Genomic DNA, 24,581 nt, shown 5'->3' on the forward strand with positions numbered 1-24,581 from the left:
AGGGTTTCATTTATTGTACATTTTAACGTCAACATAAAACATCTAAATTCACAACGAATAAATGTCTCTATCCTGCATAGTACCCGATGACGTAGAATCGTGACAACCCTGCGTAATGTATCTCGGACGGCCAATGACTGCATAGAAGACGACACTGTTTTTGGTCCGACCAATCGTAGGAAGACGAAGCGACTTACTCTGGAAGTTTAGCCCAACTTGTTTTGGTTTGGTTGTTTTGTTAGGGTGGCTACCCTTGCAGATGTTGTGGATTTTCAACAATGTGAAGTGTTGGCTGCGTATGGTCCTAGAGAGATCCCTCATCATTGTACTTGAAAGCAATGGGAATGTTTGAGTACACCGTTGGACAAGAAAGTCTTGTGACCGAGGCCACGGTGGCAGAGGTAACGTGGAAAGGTTAATGCTAACGTTAGTCCCATAGCCAATTGCTCCTAATGTCTTATTACATTTTTTATCACCCTCCAACTACAAATTTGTTCAAGGTGTATTTCTACCCAACTTATATTTAATATTCATTGATATAAGTGAAATCTCGTCAAAACTAACTCGACAGCATGTTGCGTTTTCATTGCAATAAATATTTAGCAATCATCTCGTTTCAACTCATTACCTGCTATTGACGTACCAGATATGCATTAACAAATAACTTTTTACGTTTGAAAACACATAACTGGTAAATTGCCATTTTCAACACAAACTATGGCCACAGATAAACAACATTTTTTTTGATGTAACTGATTTTAAATGCCAGCTCCTCCTGGTCAGAATGGATTAGATGGCCATTAATGGCATTAAAACATGATCACTTCACGCTATCCACTGAGTTCAAATAGATTTTATATCTGAATTATATTTCTAAAAATTTTAACTATACAACCACACATCTACTTAAGAAATGCTCTTCAGTACAACATTTTCAGGTTACAAAACCAAAAGCTTGTAATATACGAATGAGTGCCCCAAGATATGAAAACAACATTCAAGTTCTGAATGAATTAATGTTCTCATCACATTTCATTTTCTGAAGCGCTTTATCCTAATTAGGGTCGTGGGGGATGCTGGGGCCTATCCCAGCTGTCTCCGTCCGGCCGGGCCAGAGGCGGGGGACACCCTGAATCGGTGGTCAACTGATCGCTGGGTACAGGGAGACGGACAACCATGCACACTCACCCATATCTAAGGGCAATTTAGAGTGTCCAATCAGCCTACCATGCATGTTTTTGAATGTGGGAGGAAAGTACCTGGAATGCCCGGAGAAATCCCACGCAGGGGAGATCATGCAAACTCCACAGTTGGACATGACCTGGGTTTGAACCAAGGACTGGACATGACCTGGATTTGAACCCAGGATCCCAGAGTTGTTAAGCTGACACGCTAATCACTCGTTCCACCGGCCCACTATTGTTGTTGTTTCAATTCTTAATTTTATGTTTATGAGATGTAAGTTCATATGCCTCCTGTTTTCCTCTTGTTCATCTGCGTTTCAATACATAGACATTTTGTATGCTTTTTAATCATTTTAAGATATTAATACATTATTTTCTCTCATTTTTGTGTTTCCCACATCTTTCATGCAAAATTGGGACACCGTATAATTTTAAAGGGTTTAGTTGGTGGTTGTGTGAAGACTGTAACGCATTGGAGAATTTACATATATAGTACTGCTCTATTTACGATTTTTTCATTCATTAAATTTCTGAACCACTTATCCTCACAAGGGTTGTGGGGGCGTGCCAGAGCCTATCGCAGCTGACTTTGGGCCAGAAGCGGGGGCCACTGATACACCCTGTATCGGTGGCCAGCCGATCGCAGGGTACAAGGAAAAGAACAATCATTCACACTCACTGGTTGGGGCAATTTAGAGTGTCCAATCAGTCTACCTTGCATGTTTTTTGGAATGTGGGAGGAAACCAGAGTACCCAGAAAAAACCCACACTGCTTGGGGAGAACGTACAAACTCCACACAGATTGACCAACCTGGATTTGAACCAAGGACCCCAGAGCTGCGAGGCCAACGTGATAACCACTCATACTGCCTGGGCACCTCACACGATATTTACAATTTAAGAAAAACGTTCTGAACCAATTAATTTTGTTAGTAAAGGTACGAATGTATTAATAAATCACTCAAGGGCAGGAGGAAGTGAGATGAAGAACAGCATTCTGACGTGTATACAGTATTCCTCGAATTGCTCGGATAATGAAGACCAGACATGGCCACGATAAACAGCGAAGTAGGACTAACCCTTATTGTTTCTACCATACATGCATATTTCTGCGTCCATACAATACCAAGAAGTGTAGTGACAACAAAAATATAAATGCGTAGTGTACACAAATATTTAAATGCGTAGTGCACACACATATATAAATGCGTAGTGTACACAAATATTTAAATGCGTAGTGCACACACTTTTATAAATGCGTAGTGTACACAAATATATAAATGTGTAAAGAAGTACTCTACTTATCTCTGACAATAACTTTCCTCTGCTGGATCTTAATCCCAATGTTGACACAGAAACTTGTGCAGTACAATTAAGGTGACGTGAAAGTCAGGTGAAGTGTCATTTGCTCAGCAGGAGGAGCTTGTCCGAGAGGTTTTTGGCGCAAAAGGAACTTGGAGATAGGGAGTTGTGACTGCTGTTTCTTTTTTGTACAAATATAGTTTTTTTTTTTTTTTTACAAGGACATGACACTGTCCAGACGATTGCCATATTCGATGGCCATGCTGGCATCAATCTCGGGGACACTTTGTTTCAACCTGTGAACCACATTGAAAAGCTCTTGCCGATTTCTCAAAGTATTAACACCACGTTCATCATCTTTATTGCCATCATAATTTTAGGGGAGGGCGGACCGGAGGGGGGAGTGGTTACCGTGTCGCCCTCACAGCTCTGGGATCCTGGGTTCAAATCCAGGTCACGTCCACCTGCGGGGAGTTTGCATGTTCTCCCCGGGCCTCCATGGGTTTCCTCCGAGTTTCCTCCCACATTCCAAAAACATGCATGGCAGGCTGAATGGACACTGATCTGCCCCTAGGTATAGGTGTTAGTGTGCGTGGTTGTCCGTCTCCCTGTGCCCTGCGATCGGCTGGCCATCGATTCAGGGTGTCCCCCTGCGTCTGACAGCTGGAATAGGCTCCAGCACCCCCGCGACCCTAATGAGGATAAAGCACTTCAGAAAATGAGATGAGACATTTTTGGGGAAATTTAATTCCACTTCTCTCCCAGAGAGTTCTATTTTTGGACAATAGCGACGGCGTCTGCCTGGTCCCTGCGCTTAAGAGGGAAACCCAACTTCCACTTTGCTCCTCAGTGGTGTCCAGCCATTTTACGTGCACAGAGAGCTCTATTTTCGGAAAAGGGCCATGTCATCTGCCGTAACGTCGGCTGGAGCTTGCACTTTGAAACATTTCTGGAAAACTTCACCTTCTGCTCCGCTACCCCGACGCTCCCGGCTGTCCGGCCCACTCAGAGTGCTCTATTTTCCGGGCGACAGCGTCCACTCTAAGGTTGTCCTTGGATCAAATTTCTGAAAGAAATTCATCCCAATGAGTCTCCCGGCTGTCCAGTCCGCCCAGAGAGCTCTATTTTTGGATAAGAGCGATGGCCTCTGCCCGGTCGGTGCCTGCCATTTTTCTTCTTCGGAGCTGAGTTGAGTGACGGTCCCCTGTCTTCTACCAAGTAGCAAGCGGAGGACAGGTAGGTGTATTCCACTTGCTACTTGTGTGATTTTTGAAATTTTTATGAATAATTTTTAATTGAATACTTAATATAAAATAGTGCGATAGAGTGAAGCCATGGAGTGGTGAAGGATGAGAGTATATTCATTGGAGTAGCACAGGTTACCTTATTAGAATGGAACCCAAACTGCCTAATGTACTTAACTGATTTTCTGACCAGGTTGAACTTGACTTAACATAGAGTAGATCTATCATAAGGATCGAATGTTTGGCTGTCAGGAGACCCCTGAAAAGTCGGTCATTATACAACGTAATCTAAAATCTGCATGTAATAGCTTTCTATCCATTAGAGCATTTCATCTCACTTCCCTCCGCTTATCTAAAGTCAGGTCACAGGGGGCAGCAACTTGAGCAGGGAAGGATAGACTTCCCTTCCCTAAGCCACATCGTCCAGCTCTTCCAGAGGTTCCCTAGGCGATTCTGGGCCAGCTGGTAGACGTAGTCTCCACTGCGATAGAAAATAACGAAATGCAAATGAATCCATTCCCACCCTCTGAAAAATCACCACAGCAGGATATTTCAATGGAAAAACATTTTTATTTGTTCCAGCACACCCAACCTACTCACACAGAAACAATTACCTATCTAGTGGTTATGATCATCAATACTAAAATCATACATTATTCACTACATACAGTAGCGGACGAGAGAATGATAGAAATCTCAGGGGGGAGACTTGATGGATGGTAACATGCTCATAACATAACAAACTTTAAATTTAACTTACCGTAAATCCTCTATTTGATCTGCACCTCTAATAAAACGGCACCTTGGTGGAAGAATTGAAAAATAGAACGGCACCCTCTAATTGAATGTCACTACGGGGGAAAGTTTGAAAAATAGAGCGGCATGCTGGTGAAATTGAGGTTTTTCTCAACCTGAAAAGATGGTCAAATAGCAAACGCCTTCTTGCCTGGCATTTATACTGTTGTCACATAGCAATGCCACCAAGAACCAATTGAAAAAGCTCCATATTGATGTGGCCCTGATTCCAAGAGGCTGCACCAAATTTATTCAGGCCCCCGAGGACTACGGGAACGCCCCATTCAAGGCCAAAGTCCGACAGTTCTCAGAGAACTGGATGTTGCACGGCGAGGAGAGCTACATACACCAAATATGGTAAAATTCGAGCACCAACAATGGAAGTGTATTTGAAATGGATTGCTTGTGATCATCTGCTGAGGGATCCAATCATCAATTCGTTCAAGGGATGCGGACTGACTAACGCTCTCCACGGCTCGAAGGATTGCCAGATCCATTGTTTCAGGTCAGATGGCCCGTTTTAGACTGGTTTGCAACATCTCCAGCAAGCGCGAGCCAATGCTCGCGACGATGAACGTGAACCCACTCAGACACGCGATGCAGATGCATAAGGTGATGTGAATGATGAGGACCACTACGACAGCGACGTGTCACTTGATTTTCACCAATGAATTTGTAATTACTTACCATTAACTGTCTTGTATTTGTGCCTTTTTACAAATTAACAAAAAAAAATACTGCATCTTCGCAAAATTCTGATCACCTAGTCGAAAAATAGAGTGGCACCCTCTAATTCAGGGGTGGCCAACCAGTCAGAGACCAAGAGCCACATTTTTTACTGTGTTACCGCAAAGAGCCACATTTTTTACTGTGTTACCGCAAAGAGCCACATCACACACATACCTTTGCTCAGCCAGATTTATTGTAAATGTCACACACCAGCATAGTAATGACATAAATTGACTCCTACAGTACTAACAGCACAGGCCAGTCATTATCAACAATGAACATTGTGTGCACTGTCTCACACAGACAAACTCCCAGTTCAACCAAGTCCACAAACAAAAATATAATAATTTACAATAGCGTTTTTCTTTTACTATGCATGTTACTTAGTGGGACTTCTGTCATAAAATCAGACCCTATTTTTGCGCAACATTCACTCCTTGTGAGCTGTCATTTATTATGAATGGCTTTTAACTAGCGCGCCCACCACGTGGGTGTACACCTCGCTCTCCTATTGGCTGCTCCCGGCTGAGCACTCTCGCCTTGGTCTGCCTCGCAGGGGGTGTGGCTTTTTCAGCCGACGCTCGATCTTTGGGATACTTTTTGTGTGCGCGACGCCGTTCATTGTCGCTTCTGGTTCACGGGAGCTCTCCCACTCTGTTAAAAACGTTTACTCAAATGACCTTGCTCCTACTGGTAAACTTTGAGGTATTTTCATCCCAAGCACATGCGCATTGGACGAAAATACCGTATTGAACTCAAGCGAAGCGCACACGCAAATAAAAATAAAACACAAATACAAACTTTGATATGGACGTAAGAGCCGCATGAAACCGGGCAAAGAGCCGCATGCGGCTCGGGAGCCGCGGGTTGGCCACCCCTGCTCTAATTGAATGGCCCTATGGGAGAAAGTTTGAAAAATAGAACGGCATGAACGGTTGAAAATAGGGGTTTTACGGTAAATGAACTTAGATTATTTACGAAATTAGTGATCGGTTCCAGAACTCTTTTTGTAACTTGATTTTTTTAGAGTAGAGGTGTATACTTTTTACGTAAATTCTCTAATTTGTTCCACGGTCCTCACACGACTACCAATTAAACCCTTTAAAATTGGTCAGTTTCCCAATTTTGTATGAAAGATGTGAGAAACAGAAAAATGAGAGAACATTTAAAAAAACTATTTCTTAATGTCTTGAAATGAATAACAAGCATTCAAAATATATCCGTGTTGAAGCATGATATGCGCAAGCACATTTCCCCTATAACCCGGTGGCGTCAAAAAGCCGTCCACTTTGTTGTACATTTGAGACCTTTACGTGTGCCCTATGTGAGTTAATATGTTCCCTATGCATGTAAATCTATGCCATGTTGCATTTCTACATTTTTTTACTTTTACGTGTGCCCTGTTTGAGTAAATATGTTCCCTATGTATAAATAAACACTGCGTTGCATTTCTATGTTTTGTAATCGTTTAACAAGGGGAATTGCAATCATTAATAAGGGAAGCATTTAGCCGAGGTGGACGGCATGATATTTACAAGAGCATTCTCCTTTGACCAGTTGTGTCAGAACGCCGTGCATTTGTAGTAAATGTCAGACTTTTATAGTGAGGATAAAGCAGGTCAAAAAATGAATGAATGAATGTTTCCTTGTTTGTTTTTGTAAATATGTACTGCGTTTAATTTGTACAATTTTTCTCACTTAAGGGAATTGAAATCATTAATAAGGGGAACATTTAGCTGAGGTTGACAAGTATGTAAGAAATAATCTTGAAACATGGGAGGTGCTTGTTGTGAGACAGTTAATAAGAGCCCACTAGAATGTAGCAAGGTTCTAAAGTGAGAGTTGCATCCGCAACAATATTTTCAAAATTAAAGTAACGGATAAGGAATTGCTTTTTTGGGGGATTTCGTAACTTGGATCTTTTTCTTATCTCGAGGTACTCATTTGCATATAAAAACTTTTTGTGACCTGGATTTTCGTACCAAGAGGTATTCGTAAGTGCAGGTATAACTGTATTTTGTGTTGAATATTGAATGTCATCATATGCACTTTCTTCTCACTACTCTTCATTGCACCGGCTTGCTTTGTACCCATTGTTTTTACCTTAGTTCTCCAGTGATTTGGGCACACACAAAAAACGTAAAAAATACAAAAAGTATGATCGCTGGTTGTAGATATATTTAGACGAGGGAGATGCAGCGAGAAAGACAGCGATGCTGTTCACATAAGCAGCCTCTCGCATACTCGACCACCCGGACGGCTGCATCGGGAACCATGTCGTATGCTCGCATTTCAAATTGTTCTCATATCTCAAGGCACAAATTTGCTCAGGATTTTTCTTGTATCTCAAATTTCTCGTTCGTTGGGACACTCGTATGTCAAGGTATTACTGTAGAGCAGAGGTGGCTCGAGAGCCCCTATTCAGTCTGTATCCTATATCTCCCTTCTCTACCAAACCGGGATCAAATGATCAACTCGTCAGAAAGCTGTCCAGAAGCTTGAAATCGATCCAAATTATTTGATTCAGGTTTGTTGGTGGAGGGAGATATGGAAAACGGACTGGAAAAAGCAGGGATGCAATACTGAGGCCATAAAACCGGACCCTGTTCACACCAGGGCTGTACTTATTTATTCTGTCCAAAAAGGGTATTAACAGAATCGTGACAAAGGGCAGAGTCCAACCCCCCCACTGGAAAAGAATCCAACTTACTGCCGGCTACGCGGACCAGAATCTGACACCGGCGTTTTAGGGAGCAGACGCTACAGTGGGGCAAATAAGTATTTAGTCAACCACCAATTGTGCAAATTATCCTACTTGAAAAGATTAGAGAGGCCTGTAAACCTCAACCACGGGAGACAGAATGTGGAAAAAAAACTGAAAATCACAGTTTTATTTGTAAAGATTTTTTTTCCAAATTAGGGTGGAATATAAGTATTCGGTCAACTACAAACAAGCAAGATTCCTGGCTGTCGAAGAGGTCTAACTTCTAACGGGACTGGACGATTCGCCGAAAGATGTTTCGCCGACGGACGTTTCACCGACGGACAGTTCATCGAATGGACGTTTTGCCGAAACGGGATTCGCGCGTTCGCCCCGTCCCCGAATCATGTGTGTATATTTTTTTCAACCTCGGCACAAAAAACGACAATGAGAAACATCCCTACTTTTATATGTGTAATAAAATAATAAATCAAACACTTAAAATTTTTTCGGCGATACGTCTTTCGGTGAATCGTCCGAGTGCCAACTTCTATTGAGGTCTACATTCGTTACCTGTAATAATAGCCTCTGTTTTAACACAATATCGGAATCTGCAATAGGTAAAATGCTTGGTGTAAAGAAAATCAATTGTGGGAGAAATTATTAGAAAATGGAAGACATACAAAACCACTGATAATCTCCCTCGATCTGGCCTGCAATTGTCAACATGGGTAACCCTCAACCATGAGAGACAGAATGTGGAAAAAAAAAACAAAAAATCACATTGTTGGATTTGGGTTTCAAGAATTTATTTTCAAATCATGGTGGAAAATAAGTATTTCTGTAACTCTTCACAAGCTTTTCACACACAGTGGCTGGTATTTCTGCCCAAACATCCGTTCAACCAAACGCCCGGGCACCAAGTGTCCGTCGACGTCCGGGTGCTTGGTCACCCCTATTTACAAAAAATAGTGCTGAGTCCTAGTAGCAAGCAAAGGACAGCAGAGTTGCTTCCATATGGGAGTTTCAGCATGGGTTTTGACATTTTTATGAAAAAAAACGTAATTGAAAAAAAATCCAATTCAATGTGTTTTTTAAATCACAAGCCCCCGGGTATCACAGTTCTGAGTGGGATCAATCCTGTCTTCGACCCAGCCTGTATGGATCTTGCGTGGGGTTTTCCCCGGATACTCCAGTTTTCTCTCACAATCCAAAAACATGTTTTGTATACGGTTTGAACATGGAAGAAATCAAATTGAGTCAAATAGAAGAATACACAGTCTGCAATTGAGAAGTTATTGAGTGGACTGAACTTTAATCATATGTGCGAAAATCCTAATATTTTTCAATCTGAGCATCCTAATATTTTGAATTAACAACAAGAAAATCTAAAGCTCAATAGACTAATGGTTATATTGTACGCCTGACACGCGAAAGGTCCGCACCTTGAAACTGAATGGAAACAAGTCTCTTGCTGCGTGGGTTCGATGTCACCCTCCTCTTTGGAACTTGCATTATTGATTGAAGTCAAACATTTGTTTCAAAAGTGATGGAACATCTGGACAACTTTGACATGACATCAGATCAAATCTCACCAACAGTCACAACACAAAATTATTTTTCTTTTGTATTCACAGGAGAAGTTGGTGTGCTTAGGCTTTACCAACCAGAGCTATACATGTGCATCTGGTCACTGCTGTGGAGAAACACAGTGCTGCAGCTACTACTACGAATTATGGTGTAAGTAACTTTTTTTCTTGAGTAACTCAAACAATATGTGATTGAAATATTTACAGTGGTACCGCTACATACGAGCAGCTTGAGATACGAGGAACATTTCGAGCAAATAATTATCTCTAGATACGAGAACATTTTCAAGATGCAGGAAAGCCAGGTGGCCAAGACATCAGAGGCTGTTTATCATTGTAGCGCACTGTCTTTTTTGCTGCATCTCTTTCATGTATAACAGATATCTACAAGCACTGGGCAGAGCATTGCACTTTCTTCAGTGTTTTTTTTCCGTCACTCAGCGCGAATGCCGGAGCGATTGCTAATACGAGGAGTATTATATTAATTCTCGTTCGCTGCTCGTAGGAACATCAGGGGCACTAGCTCGCAACTTCCTCTTTGTAATATCTCTGGTCGCAACTTTCTCCTTGTAATGCCATCATCATAGGCACCATTCAAAGCGGTTGCGACCAGAGATGTTACAAAAAGGGAGTTGCGAGCCAATGTCCCTGATGTTCTTAGGAGCAGCGGAGCGATTGCTAATACAAGACTACTTCTCGTTGGCAAGTGGTCGTGCGTTATTCTATTGTGAGGACATTTGTGTGCGTCATTTTCGGAATATTTAAGGGAATACAACATCAAACAGCCCATCGATAGCGAATGTGAGGGTGGAGGCGTGGCAAACAGCTAACCCGTCCAGAAGGTATAAAAAAAATGTAAATAAAAATTAGAATTCAGTTTTGTGTAAAGTTACATTAAACGTATGTTTGAGAGTGTCTGTATATATTAATCCAAGTTCATTTAAATTTGTTTTTTCTGTTACGGTACACGGACGTTTGGTCGAAAGACGTTATGGTCCTCGGACGTGTGGTTGAACGGACGTTTGCGAGAACGGATGTTTGGTAGAACAGGTTTGCTCGCTGTCAAATTAAGACAGTTTACTGTTGAAACCAGCTCTCAAAATTATAAACATGAGAGAGAGTGAGTTTAATCGCCCATGGCCGTCAATGGCAGATTATTGATAATGGGTACTCTGTCGATTTGCCGAAAAACGTTTGTGCGACTGACATTTGGGCGCCGGACAGCTCGCCGCCCGGAGGTTTGGGCGTCCGGATAGTTCGCCGTTCGGAGGTTTGGGCGTCCGAACGTTTGGGCGGCGGCGTTTTCGTCGCCGCGGGATTCGCGCGCTCGCCCGCCCCCGGATCATGTGTGTACAGGTTCCTGGCCGGACGTTTGGTCGCCGGATGTTTGGTCCCCGGTCTTTTGGTCGCCAGTCAAATGGTGACAGCGTTTACTGTTGAAAACAGCTCTCAAAAATATATTCATGAGAGAGAGTTTAATATCTAAATATCTACTTTTGATTCACGAGAGAGTTTAACACCAAATTACTGTTGAAACCAGCTCTCAAAATTATATTCATGAGAGTTTGATATCTAAGTACTGTTGAAACCAGCTCTCAAAATTATATTCATGAGAGTTCAATATTCAAGTACTGTTGAAACCAGCTCTCAAAATTATATTCATGAGTTTATTATCTAAATATCTAATATCAAAATATCAATATCAGCACTCATTTAACACACCGGCTGCTGCCATTGACTGTCCTAGGCGTCCAATGAACCTTCTATCTCTCCTTGGGAGAACTTGCAATGTTAAAATGTCATTTTTATCAAACAAGTAAATGTCTTAGTATACTTTTAGCCCGGAACTTTGACATTAAAATAAAAGGCAATAAGTAAAATTAATTGATTAAAAAGAAGACAAAGCAAATTCACAGATGGTGTTTTTATTGAAGCAGTACAAAAATTAGAAATACAAACGTACAAATTATGTAAAAGGGGAATTAATAGATCGGAATTCTTATTGAAAAAAACAGTAAAACTTACAAATTGTATGCAATGACTTGCAGGTACTCTAATTTGTTTGCAAATTTATCTGGGTTTGCATCGATGGTCGTCATCGTGTCGCTCGTCCGCAGGAATTTGAACAAATATATAAACTCAATCGGCATGATATTAATTTTAACTTTGGAGGAAATAGGGATATACAGTGGTACCTCGACTTACAATCGTAATCCGTTCCGAGACTGTGATCGTATGACAAGCATATCGTAACTCAAGCGGACGTTTCCCATTAAAATGAATTGAAAACAAATTAATTCGTTCCAACCCTCTGAAAAAACACCAAAAAAAGGATATTAGATTGGAAAATAGGTTTTATTTCTTCTAATTCGCCATATATGGATAAATAACGAGTGGTTTAATAGTAATAAAATGTGTTTAATAGATGTAAAATTAGACGTATTTGGTGTAGGGGAGACACAATGACACACGGAGGCGGAAGTGGGGGCCGTTCGGGGGATCCCCCGCAACAACACACTCGTAAACGAACAAACACATTTAAATTAACTTGGATAACTATATACAGACACTCAACTTTTAATGTAACTTCACACACAACTGCATTCTAATTTTGTTTTAATCTTTTTTTTTTACCTTAGATTCTACCGGTTGACCCCACCCGGACCTTTTGCCTGAATCTTCAAAATGAACGCATCAGGCGTTGTTAGGAACTTGCCTCCCCTTCGAAATGTTTCTAAAATGACGCACACAAATATCATCACAATACGCGTAGTCCAAGCTTTAGAATTAGCGCGCCACATCACTTGTAGGTCTCTTGGAGGCACGCGTGTTCTCCGCATTGTACACTAGTGGCGGCTTAATTTTACAGTCACCGCTCACATTAGCACACAACACTAGCGTTAAGCGGTCCTTCATGGGTTTGTGTCCCGGTAATGCCTTCTCCTCTGCCACGATGAATGTCCGCCTGGGCATCTTTTTCCAAAAAAGACCGGTTTCTTGCTGGGGGATGTAACTTTCCTCGGCGATAATCAAGGCAAATGTCTTGATGCGTTCTTCTTAAGGATGGCGGAAATGGTTGACTTATTCCTCTCGTATTGCCTAGCGAGCCCAGTAACACGTACCTCACTCATATTTTTCAATTGTTTTACGTTTCGTGTCCATTGTCAACGCCTTTTCTTTTCAGAACTCGATCCATAGTAATATTGTTTACCTGTAAATGTCCCCAACGCGGGGGAAATGCAAAGTCCGCCCAGTGGTCGTAGAAATATTTTATACACAAAAGAGATGCAAAAAAGACAGTGCCACGGCCACCTGGCTTGGTCCCATCACGAAATTTTGATCGTATCTCGGGCGAATTATTCGATCAAAATTTTCGCCGTAAAACAACAATACCGTATGGCGAAGCGGTCGTATCACAAGGTTCGACTGTCATGGCTATTGTTTATGAAACTTGTGGCAGTGTGGAAAGTTTTCGCCGGCTCGGACGCACGCGTGTGACCGTTTAGATGTATGTTAAATGAGTGATCGTATTGATATTTTGATACAGTGTTCCCCGGTTATCGCGGTTAATGGGGCCTGGGACCACCCGCGATAACTGAATTTCCGCGAAGTAGGGATGCCCCTTCAAAAATGCTTAATTTAATTTTAATTTAATCCCCCCCCCCCTGTGTACAGTACACCATATAGAATACGAGTGGAGAGAGTGAAATTCATGTTATGACAAAAAAACTAAAATATGTTGTCTCAATGTAATATTTGTATTTTTTTATTTATTTTTTTCCCCCAAAAAACATGAAGCTCTGAATCCGCGGTGGCTGAACTACGAAGTAGTGAGGGAACACTGTATTAGATATTTAGATATTAAAATCATGAGTATATATTTGAGAGCTTTTTTCAACAGTAAACTGTGTCACCGTTTGACTGGCGACCAAAAGACCGGGGACCAAACGTCTGGAGACCAATCGTCCGGCGACATCAAGACCGGGCGACCAAAAGGCCAGGGCGACCAAAAGACCGGGCGACCAAACGTCCGAGTACCGTACATGTTTGTCAACCTCGGCCCGCAGGCCATATACGGCTCGTTAGGATTTTTAATCCGGCCCACCGCCGGCGTTGTCCAAATTATAGTAAAAATCAATGATGTCCGATTCATGTTGACTGAGGTGCAGATGCTATTTCTGTTATTAATGTGTAGGATGAATTTGAAAAGACAGCCATGGGTTTAAATCCAGCCAAAAAAAGCATTTAATGATTAAATAAAAATACTGGGGATTTTTAGACACTATAACCGAGCCCAGGGGGTTGACTTCTCCGGCAAAAATGCACTTTTAATGCTTGTACCCGTCCCAATTGCAATGAATTAATTTGACCACCAGATGGGAGAGTTCTGCTGATTATGTACAAAAAGTACAAATGCAATACAAACTTAAAAATTATGTACAAAGGGAATTCACAGATGGCAGTTTTTATTAAAAGAGTAATCTGTGTGTGTGTATGTGACATGCTAAAGTGTTTAATTTATTATTTTATTCTACAAATAAAAGTGGGGTTGTTTCGATTGGATCTTTTCATTATTTTTTTATAATCATAAATTAAACACTTTAGCATGTCACATATATACACACACACACACACACACACACACAGTTTATAAGAAATTACGATTATGATTCCACCTGGACAGGACTCCCCAGAATCGCTACACACACATGGTCTGCCTTGTCGCTGTCCCTTTAACTGAGCAAAGATGGAACAATCATGAAGGAGAGGACGAAGTTGGACTGTGGGAGCGCATATGAGCCACTCTTAAAGGGACAGCGACAAGGCAGACCATATGTGTGTAGCGGTTCTAGGCAGTCCTGTCCGTGTGGAATCGTCCGATTCAAAATGTGACAGAGGTCGGGGTTGTGACAACTTCCCAGGTCCAACAAACATGGGACTTTGGACAACGCCGGCGGCAGGCCGGGTTAAAAATCCTTACGGGCCGAAGTTGACAAAGTTGTACACACACAATCCGGGGACGGGGTGAGCGCGCGAATCCCGCAGCGGCGAAATAAACGCCGCCCAAACGTCCGGACACCCAAACCTCCGGTCGCCAAACTATCCGGACGCCCAAACCTCCGGGCTGCGAGCTGTCCGAGCGTCCGAACGTCAGTCGCCCAAACGCCTTTTGGCGATTCGACCGGCCACGTTGATAATGTGTTTAATTTGGGACAATAATAGTATAAAAGAGGCCAGTTTGTCTATACCAGGGGTGGGCAAACTTTTTGACTTGCGGGCCGGAATGGATACTAAAATTTGACAGCATTTGGACACACAAAGTAATTAATGAAACCTGGGGATTGAAATATAAAAAAAGAAACAATTGAAGGTGTAAATGTATTTTCAAATTTACTTTCAACATTAAAAACATTATTCAACGAAAAAAAGCAGTCTATAAGCGGTATTGCAGGGTAAAGGGAAATTAATGAGGTCATTGATTTTTATAATTTGGACAACGTCGGCGAGCCGGATTTAAAAGTCTAACCGTACATGGCCCGTGGGCCGTAGTCTGAAAAACTAGACACGCCAATACGCGCAAATTCGGGGGTGGGGCGAGCGTGCAAATCCGGCGCTGAATAGCATGTACACACATGCCAATGGATCTGCTGGTAGCGAGCGATATTTTGATATAAATGCTCTTACATTGTCAATGCAATTACAAACTCTCATGATTATAATTTTGAGAGTGAGAGATTACCTGATTGCTCGCTTTCAACAGTAAACTCTGCCTCTGTAACTCATAAGAGGGAGCAAACCCTGCGACCAAACGTCCGGTCGACGACCCGTCCGTTCTACGAAACGTCCGCTCGACCAAACGTCCGGGGACCATACGTCCGGGGACCAAACGTCCGGGGACCATACGTCCGGGGACCGAACGTCCGGGGACCGAACGTCCGGGGACCATACGTCCGGGGACCATACGTCCGGGGACAATACGTCCGGGGACCATACGTCCGGGGACCATACGTCCGGGGACCATACGTCCGGGGACACAACAGTCTTTAAGTTCCTTGTTGAAGTCCCCGGCGACAATAAAGACTTTATGTACTGAATAAACTTAGGCAGAACAGTCTTTAAATATGCTTTGTTGAAGTCACCGGCGACAAATAAGACTCCATCGCGGTGGTCAAGCTGCTGTTTGTTTACAGTCGCTAGCAGGAGGCTAAGTGCCGTGCTAACGTTAGCATCCGGTGGGATGTAAACAGCCATTACAATGACAATCGTTAGCTCCCTTGGTAGATAGAAGGGCCTGCACCGAACTGCCAAGAGCTGGGAACAGTGAATTTTAATGATCCTACTGTTGCAGTACCAGTCGTGCCGCTGCACCTGTGCGTGCCGCCATCTTGAATCCGTCGTGAAAGTAATCATGAATAAATGCAATTATGCTTTGGACTTGTTTCTTTTTCTGTCGTGTAGCGCCGCCTCTGTCGTTATTCGTTATGGACATCATCCATACCCCCTTTGTCTTTAGTTGTTGTGTCCCCCTACCCCAGACATGGGCTAACTACAGCCCACGGGCCACATCCGGCCCGCAAGGCGTTTTAATCCAGCCCGCCGTCGTTGTCCAAATAATGTTTTTTTGTTTTAATTTTTCTTTCAATTTATTTATCTATCTATTTTTATATCCCCAAGATGGCGCCGTCACACATAAGCCAGTGGCAGTAGCTCTGTCCACTCTCATTTGTTTTTTGTGTTTTATAGTCAAAATGGTTGCCCACCCCTGCCATACCCCCATTGAAAACAAAAAATGCACTTATTTTCCATACATCATGGTTATTTGCATTTATTTATTTTTCTTGTTATATTTTCTGGTCAATTTATAGGGTTCTGGTTGGTGTGGACTCTGATTGGCATCCTGACATGCTGTTGTTTGTGTCAACACTGGCGCGCAAAACAGCGCTTCCAGCAGCAGCGCCGACAGAATGAGATCAACCTCATTGCCTACAGAGAAGCTCATAACAACTCTCAGCTTCCCCTCTATCTCAGTAAGTAGTTTTTTTTTTTTTGTCTTAGTTACACTGCCACTGACCAGGAATGTCAAACATTTTTTATTCAAAGGCTTGTCTTCAGAAGTAGTTATCATTGTAGAACCCAAATATGCCGAAGTTGGATATCTGTGCCTTGCTTATTGTAATATAGTATTACAATGGTTTATTTTCATATAAATACATATAGACTCTCCTTTACTTACGAATATTCAAGTTACGAACAAAGGTACATACGAACATGTCTGCAAATTCTGTTTATGTCAAAAAATGTTTGCAAGTTCGATTTTGTATTGCGCACCTTTTTCCGAGTAGTGCTTCTTTCCGCCGCTAATACCGACGCCTGGCGCTGTGAGAGCTCGGCTCACCCAGCATCCACCTTCCTCTGCCCAGTTCGTTGCAGTGCGGAAGTGCGTGGACGTATCTCCAGTGCGCAAAAGACGTTTTTCATTTTTATCATTAAATATCTTGTGCATCCATTATTCAATATGGTTGGCGAAAAGCGAAGAGCTTCTAGTGAAGGAGATGCAAGGAAGAGGCAAGCCATTTCATTTGAAACTAAAGTGGCAATAATAATGAAGCTTGATGCTCGTGAGAAAGTCGTGAGCGTTGCACGGGAATACAACTTGAATCGTTTGACCGTCAGTACCATTTATAAACAGAAAGATCGAGCAGCAGGACCCAAATATTCAACGTTGCACAAAGGTTGCAAATCAATAGGAGGATGCCATACAGTGCTACCGCATCATTTATGATTAAAAAAGAAGAAAACTGTGCAATCGTCATTAGAAAGCTTCTTTCGGCCAGTTTCTTAGTAAATCTCTCTCCATCTCTCTAATGTATGTATACAGTACTGTATGTATTCTCTCCATTTTATTAAATGTTTTTTTCAGTACAAACCAATGCTGGTTACGTATACAAGCCTCAAACATACAAATGCTTTTATATAAACCTTCAGTATACTTCTATAGGCCTTAAACATAAATTATAATACAAAATAAAGCACTGAATCAACTTACGAACAAATTCAACTTATGAACAAGCGCTCGGAACGTAACTCGTTCATAAGTAGGGCACCGTCTGTATATTACATATGAATACATATACAGTTCTTACTCCCGAGGAGAAAGAGCACACGCCCGCTTCTAGCTGCAGCGCCTCGACTGGTGTCATCTTCAGTTGGCCCGTCACGATGCGCAGGGCAATGTTCTGGGCGCGACCAAGGTCGTCAAGTCGGGACTGCGACAGGTAGGGCTGCAATGCTGGGGCGGCGTAGTCCATGACGCTCCGCTGAAGGGCGAGGTGGACAGAGCGTAGACCAGGGGTGTCAAACTCCCTTTGGTCTGCGGGCCGAATACAGCTTAATTTGAGATCAAGCGGGCCGGACCAGTAAACTCATTGCAAAATTACATAGAACTAACAATAAGCCCATTTTTTCCCTTTGTATTAGTTACTAATACTAATAATTAGTGCAAAGAATGAGTAAATTATTAAAATGTTTATTAACAGAATTTTCCTTTTACATTATGAACAATATATTATGAACAAGAGAATAACATAAGAACATAAACAAATGTTAATTCATGTTGTCTGCATGTACTAATACAAGAAGTACAAATTTTAAAGAAAATTCATATTTTTTTTATACAATGCAACTTTCTTCCCCGGGCCGTACCAAACCACCAGGCGGGCCGGATCCGGCCCGCAAGCCGTAAGTTTGACACCCCTGGCGTAGACTGTTTTTTTGACAGCCCCAGTCTTTCGTGGTCAGACAGGCAAGGATGTGGTTTCGGAAAGCCACTTTCTTGGTGACGGCCTTCACGTGTGGCCCGAAACTCAGGCATCTGTCGAGCTTTACCCCAAGGAATTTGGGGGTGGGGTTGAAGCGCAGGCTCGTTGTTCCCACAGTGACGGACGGGGTCCAGGAAGTCTCCTTTGAGTCAGAAGAGAAGATTGTGACCTCGCTCTTCGAGGCGTTCAACGTCATCTTCTTTTTGCAGCTCCACTTGCAAACAGCTCCGACTGCGTTCTGAATCGCCGCCTCAGCGTCTTCTTTGCGCGTGCTCTGTGCCAGCAGGGCAATGTCGTCAGGCATAAAGTGCGATGTCGACATTTGCTGGGATGACTCTTTGGTGGTTGTTGATGTATATCAGGAAGAGGAATGGTGCAAGGACAGAGCCTTGGGGGAGACCTTGGCGCATTGGAACAGACTTTCTCCGCTCCCCGTTTATTTGAACCCTGGCTCGGCGGTCGAAGAGGAAACTCTTTAACCACCGGGCAGTCTGGACTGGCATGCCTGCGTCCAGCGCCGTCAGGAGGAGATCCTTCTTCCAGACACGGTCGTAGGCTTTGCTGTAGTCCAGCAGGGCCATCACTCCGCGGGGCGGTTTTTCTGTTGGAAACCGTCGCTAATGGTCTGCGCGACGTGGAGGATCTGGTCTTCCCAGCTCCTCAGCTTGCGGAAGCCCGCCTATTCTCTGCAAATCCAACCTCGGGTTTCTGCCTCGTAGTACACCCGGTTGTGGATGATTCTCTCGAGGGTCTTCACCACGCACGAGGTCAGGCTGATTGGACGATAGGAGGTGATGTCACTGGCAGGTTTGCGAGTCTTCCTGAGAGGTAGGATGGTTGCCTCTCTCCATGCCTGCGGGCAGGAACCGGATATGAAGGATTCATTAAAGATTCCCAGGAGTTCCCGCCTGGCCGCAGGTCCCAGAGGCCGGAGTGGGGGTTAAGGTCACCGCCGATGATCACGTCGGTGTTCGGCCCGATCCAGGTAAGATCCAGTTCGGAGTTTCGTCCCGGATCTCGGCATGGGGGTGCGTAGAGGTTGTGCACCGTCAACCAGCGAACCTTTTGGTCCCTGGTCAAATGGTGACTGTCAGGAGTGGCTTGATTGCCCCTCCTGGCATGATGTCATGTTTATTATCAGCCGTGGCTAATTAGGTGATTAGGTTTTTGTATGCTATTTAAGCATTATGTTTTTTGTTGAACGCTGTCGGATCGTCTGGTTTCATTCCCTGTGTTTCCACTTTGTCATGCCGTTCACATTGACGCCACGCTGCATGTTTCTTTTCTGTTGTAGTAAGTGATCAAGCTAAGTTGTTTATGTTATGTTTACCCCGTTAATTAAACCAAGCAACAAGAGCAACATATCTGCCTCCCCTTTTACATTTGCTTTGGCGACTCCTTACTTGGGTTCACCTTCCCCCCCTCGATCGCGTCGCACTACGCGACGGGATTGTAACAGTGACAGAGAGTTTACTGTTGAATCCAGCTCTCAAAATTATATTCATGAGAGAGAGAGAGTTTAATACCTATGAGAGAGAGAGTTTAATATCTAAGTACATTTTCTTCCCCCTTGTTTCCCTCGTCCTCACATCCTCTCGTAGATGGTTCGAGGGAGTCCTCTTGGACGGACTTCTGGCATCATTGTGGTTCATCGTATTGCGGGTCCTGGGGCATTTCTCGGGGGTCCATATCCTCTGGCGACAAACATGGTGGTGGCTTGAAGCGTCTCAATTATTATTTGTGCGCTGGCTGTCACCTGGGCCCTTTCCTTCTTGGAGAGAATGTTCCCCTCTACGTGGCTTGCCCATTGGAGTAGGTCAGCGGATGAGGCATTCTTGTAGGTTACAAAGTGTTTTCTGATGAATCCGGAAATGGGAACTTGGATTCCTTTGATAAACCATTGCTTCAACTGGACTCAGAATGGGCCATTTTCATCGCCGTCATCCATCATGCGTCTGTTGGACTTGACACATCTTTCTAATCTGGCATAGTAATCATTTGTAGTCTCGCCCTCTTTCTGTGTACATGTCTTTATTCTTTGGTAGTCGGGGTCTCTGGAAGATTGCCACTGCTCTTCCAAGTAGCTTTTCTATTACTCCGGTTAGGGCTTGGGAGTTGTAGGCTAATACGTTTCCCCCTGCATCACGTCCTGTGAATCTCTCTCTGACTCTGCCCAATCTATGTTTCAGAGAGTTCTTTAAGGCTTTCTCCACTTCAGCTCCATCTAGGTGATAGGATGCCACTAACTCACAGAAGTTTCTGGGCCATTGTGCCGCATTTTCTTCCACATCTCCGAGTCCCTTGCATGCTTCCAGGCATTCGGCCTCGGTCCAGGGTCGGTAGACCAATAGGGCGGGTGATTGTTGTTTTTCCTCCCACCTTGGATTCGCCACAACTATGAAGAGGAAGATTTCGACTTTTTTTTTCTGTCACCATCGTTTGTATTGGGGACTGTGGAGCTCCTTTTCCGTTCCAATATTCTCCGGAGTTTTGAAGTCGGTAGGAATTGCCGGATCTGGTTTGGCCTGGTGACAAAATGGTGTCGTCAGCGCGCGGGGCGGAGGTATCTTATTCGGGGGGCGTTCCAATCCTACGAGGGAAGGGTAGATGGGACCGGTGGGTGGCGCCGCTGGTGGAAGAGAGTTGGGCAATCTTTCAGCAGCTTGGGCGTTTTCTGGTTGTCGATCTCCGATGAACGTTGGTTTCCTCTTCTGCGCTGATTTTCATGGCGGTGATGAGACCTTCTTTTTGCTCGTTCTTCTTTTTCTTCTTTTTTTTCGATGTCGTGTAGACAATTCACACAGTTCTTTCCATATTTTCAACACCAACAACTGTTTCTCAACTTCCTCATCTTTCTTTCCCTTTCTCTCCCTTTCCTTTCACAATTCCCTTTCCAAGCTCATCAAACCTTCCATATCTTTTAAATTGGGACAGAAACCATGTTTTTTCACCCATCTTGGCAGATACAGGCAACTCCCCATAAAATGCATTTGCATATATTTCACATCCGGTAACTCCAATTTTCATTTTGCAGTCTGACAATAAACCCACCCTTTTTGTTGCTTTCTGACCCATATTAATCACGTACTTAATAGTTAAAACAACAATTATTTTCTAAATTACTGAAAATTTATCTCTACTTTGTGATTCACCCAATATCTCTGAATACACCAAGACCAAAAGTCCCTGACTTTGTCTAAGGAGAGTCCCTGACTCTATTAAAAGAAAATGTGGGAATGTTTCTAAAATTTTATGGAGTATGATTCCTGGACTTACTAAAATACAGACTAGAGGTCTTAGAGAACAATATGACAGTAGTTACTGTAATTTACACCAGCATAGAAAACATTGAGATTAATTTTTATTTTAGTAAATCCAGGAATACATTTTAGACACATTCCTCGTGCAAAATGACCCACCAGAACCGAATGGACCCGTTTTGAATACACACCCGTATGCACTCTGGACTGGTTTTGAATCGGCAGAACACTTCCACCTGATGGATAAATACATTTACTGCAATTGGGTCCGGTACCGGGTTAAAAGTGCACTTTTTTCCGAGAAATCAAGCACCTTGGGCTCAGTTATAGTCTCTAAAAATCGCCAGTACTTTTATTTATGCTGCAGTATTTGTATTTATTCATTTAATTCTGTTTTTGGCTGGATTTTAAGTCATTTTTGTGCATTTTGGGTTTTTCGCCATTGACGTCCATGGCTGTCTTTTACCAGGGAAATCTCTACCCTGGACTCGGTTTAAACTTCCAAAGCGCTCCAGTATCTGTATTTAATCATTAAATGCCATTTTCCGCGTGATTCTACCACATTATAAATATACAAAATATTCCTGAATACTCTTCCCATGACAAGGGTATTCAGGAATATTTTGTTTATTAATATTTATATTTTCATTAAGCAGCAGCACCATATTTGAAATTGTAGTAGTTGTTTAATTGATAACTCTTTGGAGTTCGAGATACGCAGAAATATATACTTGTTAAATATATTTTAAATTTAAATAATTTCCCAATATTTTCGACAATATATATTCGAAATGATTTGCTGAAAACCTTAATTCAAAGATTAATCTCAATGTGTTCTATTCTGGTGTAAATAACAGTATCTACCGATATAACTCCTTAGTTGTTATCTGTAACTTGTTATTCTAAATGAACTTATGATCAGTAATGGGCCGTATATGGCCCGCGGGCCGAGGTTGAAAAACTTGTACACACACACGACCGGGGGCGGGGCGAGCGCGTCAGCTAAATGTTCTTCGGCTAGATCACGGGTGTCAAACATACAGCCCGCGGGAAGTATCCGACCCTTCTGGTGGTTTGGTACGGCCCGGGAAAGAAAGCTGCATTGTATGAAAAAAAACTGATTTTTTTTTTTAATTTATAGTTCTTGTATTATCCGCTAGGGGCGCAGTGTTTTAGTATGTGCAGACAACATGAAAGCAACACTGCGGCGGAACTAGGACCACCTTGACCTGGTAAAAGGTTGTTCATAATGTAAATTGCCTGTCTGACCACGAAAGACTGGGGCTGTCAAAAAAACAGTCTACGCCAGGGGTGTCAAACATACGGCTTGCGGGCCGGATCCGGCCCGCCTGGTGGTTTGGTACGGCCCGGGGAAGAAAGTTGCATTGTATAAAAAAAATATGAATTTTCTTTAAAATTTGTACTTCTTGTATTAGTACATGCAGACAACATGAATTAACATTTGTTTATGTTCTTATGTTATTCTCTTGTTCATAATATATTGTTCATAATGTAAAAGGAAAATTCTGTTAATAAACATTTTGATAATTTACTCATTCTTTGCACTAATTATTAGTGACTAATACAAAGGAAAAAAGTGGGCTTATTGTTGTTAGTTTATGTAATTTTGCAATTAGTTTATTGGTCCGGCCCGCTTGATCTCAAATTAAGCTGTATTCGGCCCGCAGACCAAAGGGAGTTTGACACCCCTGGGCTAGATAGTCGGTCGACCAAATAGTTGTTTGGCTAATTCTACGTTCGGCCTGAGGGTTTTTCGGCGAGTTGGCTGTCGGCCAGATGTCAGTCAGCTAAATGTCTTTTTGGCTAGTAGACCATGGTTAAAGATATAAAGGAGATATTTGTTTATTTTTGGTTGAGAGTAATCATTATCTTTGTTTTTCATTCCTTAGGATTCTTACCCTCCTACCTGTTGCCAGCCTATGACGAAGTTGTTGAGCACCCATCTACTCCTCCACCTCCTTACACAGCTGTCCTGGCAACACCACCCGCAGAAAGACATGCTGAATCCTGTCATCACGTAGCCATCTCCATCCCTAGTGATGCCGTATACACAGCCATACCAGGGATTCATCAGCTCAACTATCAAAGTGCTTCCAACAACAAGGATATGTTGCAGGGCAGGTACCGGCACAACACAGGAGACTCTGGGATTGAAGTCTTGGATGGCCACGAATTTTGGGATCGGCCTGATGGATCGGGACAAACTGAGGATACGTGTGTTCACTATGGTTCTCAGGGATTTCAAAGCAACAACTTTAATCATAATCGGCATACTTAAAATACAGATGAACACATACCAATGGGTCCAGACCCACATTTTCATTGGTGAACATGTTAGTCCTAAACTGTGCTACATGGATAATGCCTGTTATATATCCATGATAAATAAAACCAGGAATAATACAATGGTTTGTGATATATCACAATTAATTGTTCAATACATTTTGCAATTTCGGTTTCTTAGTATGAATGAAAGAGGCTATTCTTGTCTTTGAATGTAGCCTTTTATTGGTGCAGTAACAACAAATGACTGACATATTTCAGGCAGCATGTATTTTTGCTTTACATGCTATACTAGATTAGCTAAATTTCAACAAATTTACAATTCAACATTCAAAAACTTGTGTGAGCCAATTACAGCGCCTCAGGAAAAACTGAAAAACGAAAACAATAAAAAAGACCCACATTTAAAGTAGTACTATACACCACAAGCAGGGACGCTGACACCAGTTGAAGTCAGGATAAGGTTGGACGAGGGGATCTGTCACGAGGATGTGGACAATCACAATAACAATGTTGTGCTGCACATTCGTACATAGACTAAGATAAGGGAGTAACTTTGAGAACATCCACATTTGTTGAAAGATGAGCAGAAAATACATTATTAAAGTTATGATAGGGCTCAATATTTCAACAACCCACAAGTCTCATCTCGGG

At 42.7% G+C, this 24,581-nt stretch overlaps 1 protein-coding gene across 1 annotated transcript; it reads left to right on the top strand.

Annotated features, from left to right (window-relative positions):
• Positions 1-73: 73 nt before the first annotated feature.
• LOC144205717 (WW domain-binding protein 1-like) lies at positions 74-24,050 on the top strand. The gene is made up of 4 exons (XM_077730276.1): positions 74-401; positions 9,593-9,695; positions 16,411-16,572; positions 23,534-24,050. The coding sequence occupies exons 1-4, from the start codon at positions 339-341 to the stop codon at positions 23,920-23,922; spliced, it is 717 nt and encodes a 238-aa protein (XP_077586402.1). The 5' UTR covers positions 74-338; the 3' UTR covers positions 23,923-24,050.
• Positions 24,051-24,581: the final 531 nt, after the last annotated feature.

This window comes from Stigmatopora nigra, chromosome 12 (genome assembly GCF_051989575.1).
Source record: "Stigmatopora nigra isolate UIUO_SnigA chromosome 12, RoL_Snig_1.1, whole genome shotgun sequence".
NCBI lineage: Eukaryota > Metazoa > Chordata > Actinopteri > Syngnathiformes > Syngnathidae > Stigmatopora > Stigmatopora nigra.

Bases quoted from the DNA above. Each gene is read 5' to 3' on its own strand.
- LOC144205717 (XM_077730276.1), top strand. From the start codon at position 339: ATGGGAATGTTTGAGTACACCGTTGGACAAGAAAGTCTTGTGACCGAG. The intron at 402-9,592 runs GTAACGTGGAAA...TTGTATTCACAG, and splicing joins CCGAGGCCACGGTGGCAGAG to GAGAAGTTGGTGTGCTTAGG. The intron at 16,573-23,533 runs GTAAGTAGTTTT...TTCATTCCTTAG, and splicing joins TCAGCTTCCCCTCTATCTCA to GATTCTTACCCTCCTACCTG.